Genomic DNA, 12,296 nt, shown 5'->3' with positions numbered 1-12,296 from the left:
AATGAGTCTGAGATTTTGTTTCAACCTTAACTGCAGCTGTCTGCAAATTAAGTTAATTTGTCCTCTGCTCTGCTACTCTGTTCCATTAATGAATTATAATGAAGTTACATTCAAGATATTCCCAAGAAAAAAGAAGCAGTTTGATAGGAAAGTAAGGAGTCCAGGGGAGTATCACCTGGAATACATTTCAGAAAAAAGTCCATTTACGTCTCAACTGTATTTATTGCATACAATGATGGCTTAGCATGATTGCTGCTTGCAATATTGAATATTTTTTTCTTGAAGCATTAATATTTAAATAAAAAAGTGTGAGTGTAACATTTTTTAAGTTACAAAAAGACACTTAGTTCATTAGTTCAGGAAAAAAAGTGTAACAACAGCTTACTAACCCATTTTCTGCATTTAGAAACAAATACACAGATATACAATATTCTCAGTAATAATAAAAAAATATATACCATACTTACATGAGCATCTTTCCCAGCTAATTTGCATAATTCTACCTTTTCTTTTGCTGCAGGCCAGTAAATCTGTAACATAATTAAAATAAGACAAAGATTATGAGTATTATAAATTTCCCTGTGACTGTAGTTTAACTATTTCCTTGAATGAACAATTAAAACTGATTTATGTCCATTGAAATGAACATGACTATGAATACAGAGTTCCATTACAAAAAGTGAAGAGACTTTAAATCCAAACCCCTGTTCTTTGTTCATTTCTTCATTGGCTATACATACTTTAAAAAAAGTACTTAGTTGATCTGGCCAGCACGCCTTGTCACCATTATGAATTGTATGTTTTTCTCAAAGATATGATGAACCAAATCATCTTGAAACTGAACTGACTACAAAACAAAGTAAATGACATTTGTGGATTTGGTCCAGTAAACCTGGCAAAGCCATTATAAAAAAAATATTTAGCTGTTACTGCCAATTTTCAAATGAAAAAAAGGTTTGGTTTTTTTTTTTTGTTTTTTTTTTTTTTTTTAATTAAAGGTAGCTTAAAGGAAATTTGTAGAAGAAAAAACACATTTGACAGAAATAACACATGGTTTAAAATGTCACTCATCAACACTAACTGAGATTGCTGAAAAAATGACATAGAAGTTTAGAGGAGAATCAGGTACCTTAGATAATTGGTAGCATATATTATTACTGTTTCTCTTCCTTCTTTCATCTACACTGCAGAATTCTGTAAACTAAGTTTTGGTGTAGATGGAGACAGATGACAAATTACTATCAGTTACTGTAACCCAATTGTGTTAGCAAAGAAATATCAACAAACAACAGCTCAGGTTCTGGCTCATTGATTTCAATTAAACAGTCAAAATATGATACTATTCAATATATGTTTGATTCTATTAAACTCAAAATAGAAGCTAAATATGAAGTCTTCCAGAATCACCATGCTAAACATGGATCTTTCTTCCGTCTTATTTTGACAAGACAAAGCTGCAGCCATTTCTCGTGACTAATTATAACAAAACCAACAGATCACACTAATTCATGAACAAATATTGGTCAGGAAATTGCCTCAAGTCCCAGGAACCAGTATGTAGATTACTAGTAGTCACAGATACTTTAGAGAAATGTTGAGTCTCAAATCACACTTTATAAAATCTTAAATAATAAAATACCTAGGAATAAAGAATTATTATACCATGCATTAGAAAAAAAATCATCATCAAGGAAGGATGTACAACTCAACAACATGCAAGAGGAATTAACTGCTTTTTTTTCCTTTTCCCTCACCCAGCTGTTGGCACTTTGTAGGACATGGTTTCCCACATACACAGGCTCAGTCCCACACTGGTAAGGAAAGTGAAAGAGTGCCCTATGTCAAACAGCTTCATCACTGTCCAAAATTGACAGTCAGTGTCTCAATCTGGAAACAGTCCTTTTATTTCACTTCTCCCTCTTCTCTTCCCAGTGAAAATGGATGCATTGGCTTTCCACAAGGAAATTAATTTCCTCTCAAGTGAATTTACAGTTACCTTTCTGATTAGAAGCTCTCAGCAAAGATAATGTATTTTAAGTTACTTAAACCCTAACCTCTTACAGCAATATTTACTTAAAGTCAGAGATAAGGCAGTATAACAACATCTCAGCACCAGAGCACAAATTTACTTTCCCAGAGCACTTTCTCAGAACGACGTTGTGATAGCATCCAGGTATGAAAGCACAATCTGAATTCAGCTGTGCCAGCGTGGCTGGATTACACAGTATTCAATGCTAGAAAGTACAGAGGAAAGTATTTGGAACATTGCAAAGCCATCAGGAAGAGCTGAAGGTAGCACCAGTGAACTCCTCTGGTCTCTGCCTGGGCAGAGAGGGATGACTCTCGCTTGTAGCACTGGTCTCGCACAAGTGCCACTGGGTTAAGGAGGAGACCTGAGGCTTAAGAGGTGCTGATAAAGAAAGGGTGATGAAAATGAACAGCTGGAGGAATATAAGATCATGGATCTCCAAATACATTTGTCCGAGGAGATTTATGTTGAGATCTGGTCTTCAGTTCCCTTGTACATAAACTTTATGCCCAATTCTGCCCAAGATCCCTGTATCAGTAACAGAGCAGGCTAGAGGTCTTCGAGGGTTCTTGGAAATTTTTGGCAAAAGTTTAGATATCCAGTTAAGTAGACAAGATGTCCCTCTGTAGGCTTTTGAAAACATCCAGCTCTCCTTGTCAGTTACAAAGAACTGGACCTTTGCTTTGGGAGGCCCAGTTACACTTGAAGACATTTGCTTGAAGGCACCGCATGTATTAATGGACTTGACTCTACCCTCAATTTTTCTACAGATTCCTTCATGGAAAGTTGTATTTGTCATACAAGGCTGAGACATACACAGCTCTTTTTTTATGATAATTGACCACAGTCAATTATCATTAAAAAATCAATTGTTTTACTTTATGACTACTCAACAACCTCAGTATTTAGCATTATACAAGGCCACATTAAACACTGAAAAATGAAGCTAAGTGATCAAACTTTAAAATCAATTTGCAATTGCACCTGGGGGAGTTCTAAATTGTAATAGGTCAAGAAGGTTGTATAATAAATAATGAGACAGTGCACTGAGCAAGAAAACATCCACCTATTTTTTTACTACATCACAGGCTGTGTAACAGTACCACTGGTCTGATTCCCTCCAACATTGACACACAAGAAACTTTACACGTGTAAAATAGTCTCACTGAACTTTCATGTGCATAAGCTTCTTTACATGCATCTGTAGAGACTTTTCTGTAGGGGGTGAAATTAAGTCTTAGTATTATATTTTATTCAGACAAGTTACTTAGTCTCACAATATGCAACACATAAGACTAGATGTTCTAATAGTTTCTTTTATATTTAAAATCTCTGAGCTTTTAGATGGTTTGATGCTTTGAAACTGGTCATTTTGTCTCTTTTTTTTTTTTTTTTTCAGTTTACATGCTGAATTCACAATGGTAACGTCTTATTTAACAAATTATTTTTCCTAATTTTCTCAAAAAGTAAAACCTCAAAGAAAGACAAAAAACCCAAGAATAACCAAACAATATATAATAATGGTGACAACACCACTGACATGTAAAACAATAATCTTTTCAAGTTACAAATTATATACATATAATATATTTTATGTTTGCATCTTTATCTGAAATGTCTGGAGGAATCTTGGAACAGCTAGGTGGGGTTACCGAATTTAAGGCAAGAATGTAACTAGTTGAAATACATGAACTATGTTCTTCAATAAGATTATTCTCTTAATCTTCAGTTTATTTTCATTGCAAAATATCCATATCAAAGTTCCAAACATTGGCTACTGTCATGATCTCCTGATTTTATCTTCTATAGCCCAATAAAAAAAAAAAATGCCATTACTTTTAAATCATTCTACAAATATTATCATAAATTAGCAACAGGAAAGAAATTAAAATCTCCTAATAAATGCAAGTTAATAAGTTCTCTGCTAGCAGAGTGAAAGAAAACCTCCCAGGAGTACAAAATTAAGTAGTACATAAGTGTAGGACAGATAAGGTATCACTTTAAAGGGTAGTTGGAAATTGATTTCTGATTAAAACAAAACATTAAAAACCACAAAGGTCCTTTTCAGATCAGGAGCAGAGTAATTTCTAAAAGTAATATTTTTCTTTCCCCAAACCTGCATCTTTACTGTAAGAAAGGAATGAAAAGAGAAAAACGAATTTTAAAAAAAAGAGTATTTACATCCATAAATTGATACACGGATGCTATATATATCATTATATGTAAATATAAATAATAGCTAGAGTCACTTCTAAGAGTTTCATTTCAGCTGCCATCTGTCATGAATTAACAATACTGGTTACAAACGAGTATTTTCCTCATCTTTCTGCATCTATCTTTCTTTATCCAATTTGTTCCTAGGCTAACACTTAGACCATAAATCCTTAGGAGAAGTGATGCCTCAAAAATAAAACAGTGAACTCTGATTCCAAAGAAACTGTTGTGTCAAAGTACAACTTGTCCAAGAACCATTTCTAATGAATTTACTAAACCTGGGATGGTGTAGGACTTTACCAAAGGAGTGGAAAATATTATATACTGTCACAATACAAAAGAGGAGGAACACAAGATATCTAAGCAAATTACATGTCTGCTGGTCTTATTTCATCTGTTTGTAAGGCTTCAAAATAAAATTTTAGTTAGGGAAGGAATAACTCAAGTTTCCAATGAAAATGCAGTATGATACAAAAGACAATATAACTTGGTAAAGAGCCATTGTTCTACTCTAATATTGTGCTTTTCTTTAATAAGATAGCTGAATCACATACTGCATTAATGTGTCAGAGCTCCTCTTCATCAGGGCTCCAGTTAAGTATTTATGAAGCTGCCACACGGAAATTGATTATCTCAGCTGGCAAAAATAGGCATTATTACAAGAAAAAAAATGATCTGATAATTAAAGAACTTGCAGTAGAAAGTTGGTAATGAAGTTCATCAAGAAATAAAGTCAGAGGTCATTCTATTTTGTAGATACTTCAGTAGTCCTGGCAAAAACCCAGTATTCTTCAACAACACGTGCAGATGACACAAAGTTGGGAAGCATCACCAGCACAAATGGAGATTGGTAATATTATGTAGGAAGAATCAAAGGGCTCTGAAGACCAGAATTACAAACAGTCAGAGGAAATGGGTATAAACTGGTCACAAATAAATCTAGATTGTAGATTTTAACAAAAAAAAAAAAAAAAAAAAGAAACATCAGAATAACAAGCTTCTGGTCTATAGCAACAATCTTGCTAAAGAGGTTGCACGAAGTATCCCACAAGGCCTCTTACAGCAGATTTGAACCAGGTTACAGAAGGAATAACTGCTACATGAGGTAGTTGCTAGTGATAGTAGGGAGTGAGACCAATTGACCAACGTGACTCCTTCCAGCTCCATTTCCCCAAGATAGTCCCACTTATGCCAGCAGCAAGCACTTGAGTGTCTCATTGAGGTCGATGGCTTTCAGCAGCCCTGGGCTTTCCCTGGAGCCTCTCACATGCTTAACGCTGCACACGTGCTCCAGCACTTCTCTATCAGTACAGTCTCTGGTACCAGAAACACCAAAGTGTTTTTTTAGTGGTACGTGTAGCACCAGCAGGATGTGTCCATATCTGCAGTGAAGGATGTCAGCTGGCCAGCATGTCTTGTAACACTCACTCACTGAATTTGAGTCCTGTGAAGAAAAGGATTGCTTCCTTCCTATTTCAAAGGAATAAGAGGTGAGAGAAGCACTTAGGGGAAAAGCACACTGATTTAAAATAGCTACTTCATGCAGCAAGAGAAAGCCTGCTTTCTTCCCTTGTTTTATTCTATGTACTATGTATTTGTTATATTGATGCTTGAGGTAAGGCACGCAATAAATTCACAGCTTCCTGGGCATGAAAACTTCTCAGTAAGGCTTTGTGAATCATGTAGACTATAACTCAGAAGCTTAAACTTATGAGTGAATTCCCCATAGCTGTAGTCCCAACTACAGCTTTCAAAGAACAAAGCCAGACTGAGCTGTAAACCTATTGTCACACTGCAATATGCAATATACTCCCCCTGAGAAACTCTGCTCCATGAGAAACTACTTCTCTGAGTTAAAAAAAAAAAAAAAAAAAGTTTCATGACTTATCCCAATGTGACCATAAAGCAGGTGCCGTAAAGAGGGCAACATGATCCAAAAAATGCCAAGGTAAACCAGGAGGCAGTCTAAGCCCAGTCTTGCCATTGCCCTGCTATATGTGACAGTCCGGAAAACGACAGTAATGTGACTTGCTTTTTTTTTTTTTTTTTTCCTGAAGAGCTTAGTAATTCATACCTGAAAAAATGAAAAGCAAAGAAAAGAGTAAGATCAAGGAGCACTGAGAAAAGATATGACAGTGATCCAGAGATAAGACTGTCACACTGTTGTGTAAGACAATATCATAAATATCACAGCCTAATGCCATAAGAGTGGGTGTTCATGGATTACTTCCTGAGAACTTGGACATTTGTCACTTCCGTATACTGACCCCTGTCACTTCACTGAAAATTACTGAAGGCATGGGAAATTTATTGAATTTCCCAACAAATGGTGGAAAGAATTTCATGCTTTATTAGTATTATTTTGCTGAAAACAAAGAACATTTTAATTAATGGGAAAATGAGCTGATTTTAGCACAACATGCCTGTATACCAGTTGCTCTCTAAATACCTCACATCTGTTGTGTTCATGTGTGCAGTATGGGAAGTCCACAACTTGGGGAACTGGAGAGATTGTTCTCATACACAAATCCTAAGAGGAAGGTTACCCTAAGCAGTTCTTGTAACCAGCTCCCACTGTACTTGCTGTACTCTGGAATTCAGTATTTTAAAGTCATCAGCAAAGGAAGTGAATACATCTAAGTTGCCCTATCTGAATTTCTCCCTGTATTTGAAAACTAAACAGACTGTCTTTAGAGCCAGAATTTTCACCTAGGTTTCTTTTTAACAGTTTTATCCCAGAAATACTTACAGATCCCTAAAAGCCAGGAATGTAGCCTTAAATCTCTTTTACTTTCGTATCTGCCGCAGACCTTCCTTCTTCCAACAGGTATTCCTACATCTAATGCACTAATTCCCACACCTGAAATATGCATCCAGGGAGACATTTGACTGGAATGTCCAACTCTAATTATTTCAAAGTAGCAAAAAACTGGATCTCTGAAAGATATAATTTGATATGGCCTGGGGGCAGAGGGGAAGAGAGGATAGGAGGATCGATTCCGAGTGATTTACAGCACTGTGGGAAGCGCCAGTGCCGCTGCACAGCGTTCTTTATTGTCACAGTGCTGTCACACTGAGTAAAATGCACTGGAAGTCAGAGGGAAACAACAGTTGTGCATTTGGATGACACATTTGCAGACTTTTGGTAGCTTAAATTTGGCAGGTGGCTGTTAGAGTGAAACCTCTTATTAGAGCCAAATGAGCTTTTTATATCACATCTTCCTGAGACAAAGCAAGATCTCCACATGCCACAGTTCTCTGCTTAAACTGTGATCCAGTCTGCAACACAACTTCAGGAGCAGCCAGTGCTTTCAGTACTTCAGGGTTTTCTGAAAAGTGCGTTTTCATGTGTTTGTTATGAGCATTTGTGAAAGCTTAAAGAAAATGGACCAAATGCTGATTTCATATATGCTGGATTAAATCTTGAAAGGCTGCAGTGTTTTGACACTTGGTTTTCCACAGTGTAACTGCAGTAGACTTCTGACTACCGTCTGTTTCTCCTGAAAGGAAACCACACACCAGGATTTTTAGGGTAAATGGCATGGCACCTGACATGTTTATCCCTGCAGACTGAAGACAAATCCTACCTTTGAAAAAGTCAAAGCCCAGTATGAGCAAGCGTTTTCAGAGAGCAGGATATTCTGTTCTTTATACCTAAACACACGGGCAAAACACAGAAATGACGGCGGATGTTTATGGAAACACAATTTATGGCAACAATGCAAAAGGAAATAACAGAGACACTCTCTTCCACCTAGGATTGCTCCATTCTGGTTACACACTGCTTTCTTCACATCTTGCTGCTGTCTGTTGGTTCTGTGTCTGTAAACACTGTTGAAAAGCTTCCGCCTTGTCTACACAGGTGCCTAAATTTAAGTCTGTCAGATGTTACAGACTCCAAAGGTTTTCAGAGGTTCAAAACAAGAGTTAAATAGCTCAATAGTAAGAGCTCTTCAAGAGCTAGCAAGGACAACATTATCACCTCTGTCTCTGGCAGTCCCTAACCCAAGCATCGTTTCAGCCTCTTCTACCACTCTTCCTTCAGTGCCCACTGTGATCATCTTTGGGGACAGGACACCAATTATACGGATACCCTGTAAAACCAGTCTTGTTTTACTGTAAATGATAGATAAGATGGTGTCTATTTCTATCAGTTTTGGGAGGATTGGAAATACTCTAAAATAGGTGGAAATTAGTATCCTAAGAAATGCACCACCCAGAAAAGTTCCCTTTGTTTCAAAAGCATTCCCCATGTGCAGAGGGTCAAACCATGTCCCTGTCAAATCTCAGCCTCACTTCAATTCTTTTCTTGGAACTTTTTCTACTCACGGAGACTGAGAACAAACTAACGTGATCCCAGATGGACTAATGACTATCCTCCTCCAGTTCCACTGGGCTTATTCTGGACTTTCACAGTCCTCATGCTCCCACTTAATATATCTCCAGTGGTTTTCACGTGCCACTTTGGCCTTTGTTGATGTCTCCTGGCAAGCCTTTTTGTTCTGACAGGTCAAGAAAGCTTCACCCTCAGACAGTCTGCAGCTTTTGGTGACAGGCAGAAAGCTAAATCCTTTTGAGTTACAGAATTAGCAGGACATAGTTGGTCAGGAAGAACAAACTTTACTGTTGTTGTTTTTCAAGGCTGCAATAAACATCTCAGACTGTGTGTATTCCTGAGGCTCTCGCATGATGGCAAGAACCAAAGCCTCTCCATAGAGCTGGCTAAATTCCCACTGGATTCATTCCTAACTGAGATGACACTTGTGTAGACGGATAGGAGGTTTCTCAGGGCAATGAAGGTAAAATCTGACTCCTATGTGTTAAGGGTGCTGTTTTACATAAATATGCATATGTATTTGTATATATTGTCCCCTTCTGGCAGAGATGGGTGGGGCATGCTGCAAATATCTCCAGTGATAATAGTGTTGACATATAACCCCACCTGGACTGCTGGTGAGCACTGAAGTTATAGACAGGTGCGGAATTTCTTTGCAGCTATTTCATAAGCATTTGCCCAGCTGAGATATATATATATATATATATATGCATATGCATTTTTTACTGTGAAATACAGATAAAAATCAGTACAAGAGGGCATTAAAGTATAAGTCACAAGACAGCTGCACCTGGTAATGCCAAAAAAAAAAAAAAAGAAAAAAAAAGTAGCAACTACAAACTAAGGATGCTCCAAGCAACAATAATTTGTGACCCTGTGCCAATACACACTGGTGCAGATGAAAACAACTTGTTCCAAAGCTGCTGTTGGGGATCTGACATGTTTATCTATTTGGCCCACATGGGGCTGTGTCTTCTAGCACTGACAGCTCCTGCAGGTTGGCAGCTTTTCAGAAGCTTGTCAGCCCTTGACAGCATTCCTATTCCTGCAGAGATGGGCGGGTCACGACGCAGATTACACAGTGATAATAGTGCTGACATATAACCCCGCTTGCACTGCTAGTGAGCACAGGACTCACAGAAAGGTGCACAATTTCTTTCCAGCTATTTCATAAGTGTTTACCCAGATGACAACGTTTTGTATTTAATATTTATTCAGTTTAAGGCGTAAAATAACAGGCTTTAGGCAAACTCACAAGAAAATTCTGTGTACCAAAGTAATTTTAGGATCACAGAGCTTCGGATTCCGATAGATTTCTTCTCCAGCTTTCCAGCTTCTCATACTATTAAACATTCTTGTTTTACATTGCACTTTCACTGGTTATGGCATAGTTGTCTTTAGATTTATTGTCTCCATTTCCAATGCCCTAACAAATATAGGTTGCTGCTCCTTCATACTTTCCCTTTCTGAATTTCTTATTTTACTCATAGGAAGGAACCACAAATCCTCCAGTTTAAAAATAGCTTGCAGTACTCGTCAGGCATCTCAGGATCTTTCAAGAAAAGACTATGGCATTTGGTAATGCTATTCCTGCAATAGGAGCTATAGGCTTCTATTCAGGACAACTTCACAGAAATTATATCCCTGCTACAGAAAGATGATTATCTCTCGCTAAGCTTTAGATATTTGTAGAGTGCAACTATTTTAGTTTTCTGCATTTGTCTTTCATTCAGAAAGACTTTTCTATTACACTGTGGTACTTACTGTTGTTTTATAATGAGGTTTGAAAGCACTGAAAACTGGATGGATTTTTTCAAGCTGCCAGCTAAGGAAGTTTTCAGCCATTTACACAAGAAATTGAATAAAAACTACAATGATTTAAGAAATTGGAACTCCAGAAGAACTATTGATTTATTTCATCAGGAAAAATAAACCAGGAAATAAAGCTATAACTTAATACACGTAAGTTAAATTAACTAATTTAAGTAAAAAATTAGGTTGTAAAAAGGAAGTTATTAAATTATATACATGTATATATTAGAGGATACAATGCTTTGGATGTTTCTTTGAATACTATTCCAGAAATGTCTTAATATAGAGCATCAGACTCTACAATATAATCCTGCCAAGTAATTATATCCACAGATGAGGATTTTCTGAAAGTAAGTTGTTGAAGATCCTGACTTGGCTTTATGAGGTATCAGTAGTTCCTAATATAACAAATATCTGAAATTGAGAGCTTTTTTAAGGTAATCTGAATCTACCCAGCACAGAACATTCCACAGTTCATGTTCAGTTTTGTTTTAAAGAAAAACCTAAAGTATGTACAATCTTGCATTTCAGTTTCAAAGCTCTTAGACTTCTCTTACCCCCTCAATTTGCTGTCTTTTACCTCTCCTTTCACAAAGTCATGAATAAGCACATCACTTGTAGGCAGAAACTTAATATTCTAACCAATTACTTCTCATTTTAGTGACTGTGTATAAGCAGATCTTTTTCTTTTTCTTTTTTTTTTTTTTTTCCAGATGACTCTTACTCCAGAGAAGTACAAAGGACACACTTCAGACCCTTGTAGTCCCAACATGTGTGGTTTCCTCGCACCGGGAAAGCTTGGAAGTGAGCCGCCTGGCCCGGCGCCAACCCAAACCATGGTCAGTCTAAACACCGTGCTGGCAAACGCTACTTTCTGACACTCTGCTGCTACTGGAGAGGATCCCTTAGCATTGGAGCCTTGTCAGTGACTGAGATTTATACATAACCTCTTCAACAACTTCCTTCATCTCATCTCTTCTCTCCCCAAACAAGTTTCTGGCAGCCCAGCACAGAGGAACCAAAGCGAAATGCCTGTGTGACATCGTCTGGCATTACCTGGGCATTTACCTAAGAGGATAAGTTTATAAAGTTCCTGAATGCCCGCAGAGATCTTGGAAATCAGGATGCTTTGTAGAGCTTTTCAGTCAGTTTTAGCTATTTAAATATATTTTTTCCTCAGTATTTTGTCTGAATAGTTAAAGATGACCTGAATGGTTAAACGAAGCAGAAGTATTTAAACCTTCAGACAACCATTTCTTTAGTCCGGATATGCACGCGACTATGATTTCTTTTCCCTTCTTTCAGGTCACCACAGATAGGTAGACACACATTCTCTATTCAGCCTACCAAATGCAAATTTTCATTCCAATATAAAGCCAGACTGCACTCTGCAACGTTGATATTAAATGGCACTGTCTGATTGCATGCAAATTCTCCTGTTTCAGCTTCTGTTCTGCTCTTCTTGGAAAGCACAATATCCAGAATGATCAGTGGCGGTTTGGCTAAAGGGAAAATGTTACCAGCTTGGATGGAAGGGTGGATCAGGCAGGGTGCTGCTGCCTCCGGAAAGCTCTGAACTGATCAAGCCCCGCTGAACACAACAGGAGGTGACAGCACTCAGCATCTCTCAGCAGGTAAGCAGCATCCCACGGAAATCTGCTTTTCACACAAACAGAATTTGATTTCTACAGAAAGCCTATGCCAGAAATCAATCTGTAGTCTGAAAATGTGCGATATACTGTTATCAATGCATTATCCTGAGGACATACTAGACTTTGAGTAAACTACTGAGATGGAAGATGCAAGTTGAGTGTTTGGTAAAGCATCTCAGGGAAGAAATTTCCTGAAATGCTCAGAATCAGAGTTTTAAGGAAACCAGCATATGGAGCATTGCAGAAGTCAAAA

The 12,296-nt window shown here is 37.5% G+C and overlaps 1 protein-coding gene across 1 annotated transcript in view; it reads right to left on the bottom strand.

Moving 5' to 3' along the window:
- The window catches only part of SEMA3D (sema domain, immunoglobulin domain (Ig), short basic domain, secreted, (semaphorin) 3D), a 95,990-nt gene that overhangs the window by 65,548 nt on the left and 18,146 nt on the right, over nucleotides 1-12,296 (bottom strand). The window contains exon 3 of the mRNA XM_010082797.1: nucleotides 468-530. Within this exon, the coding sequence (XP_010081099.1) occupies nucleotides 468-530 (63 nt within the window). The remainder of the gene's footprint in view (nucleotides 1-467; nucleotides 531-12,296) is intronic.

The sequence above is a fragment of the Pterocles gutturalis genome, unplaced genomic scaffold, assembly GCF_000699245.1.
Source record: "Pterocles gutturalis isolate BGI_N339 unplaced genomic scaffold, ASM69924v1 scaffold22561, whole genome shotgun sequence".
Classification (NCBI taxonomy): Eukaryota; Metazoa; Chordata; class Aves; order Pterocliformes; family Pteroclidae; genus Pterocles; species Pterocles gutturalis.
The sequence above is the reverse complement of the archived record's forward strand: the minus strand, read 5'-3'. Positions and strand labels throughout refer to the sequence as shown.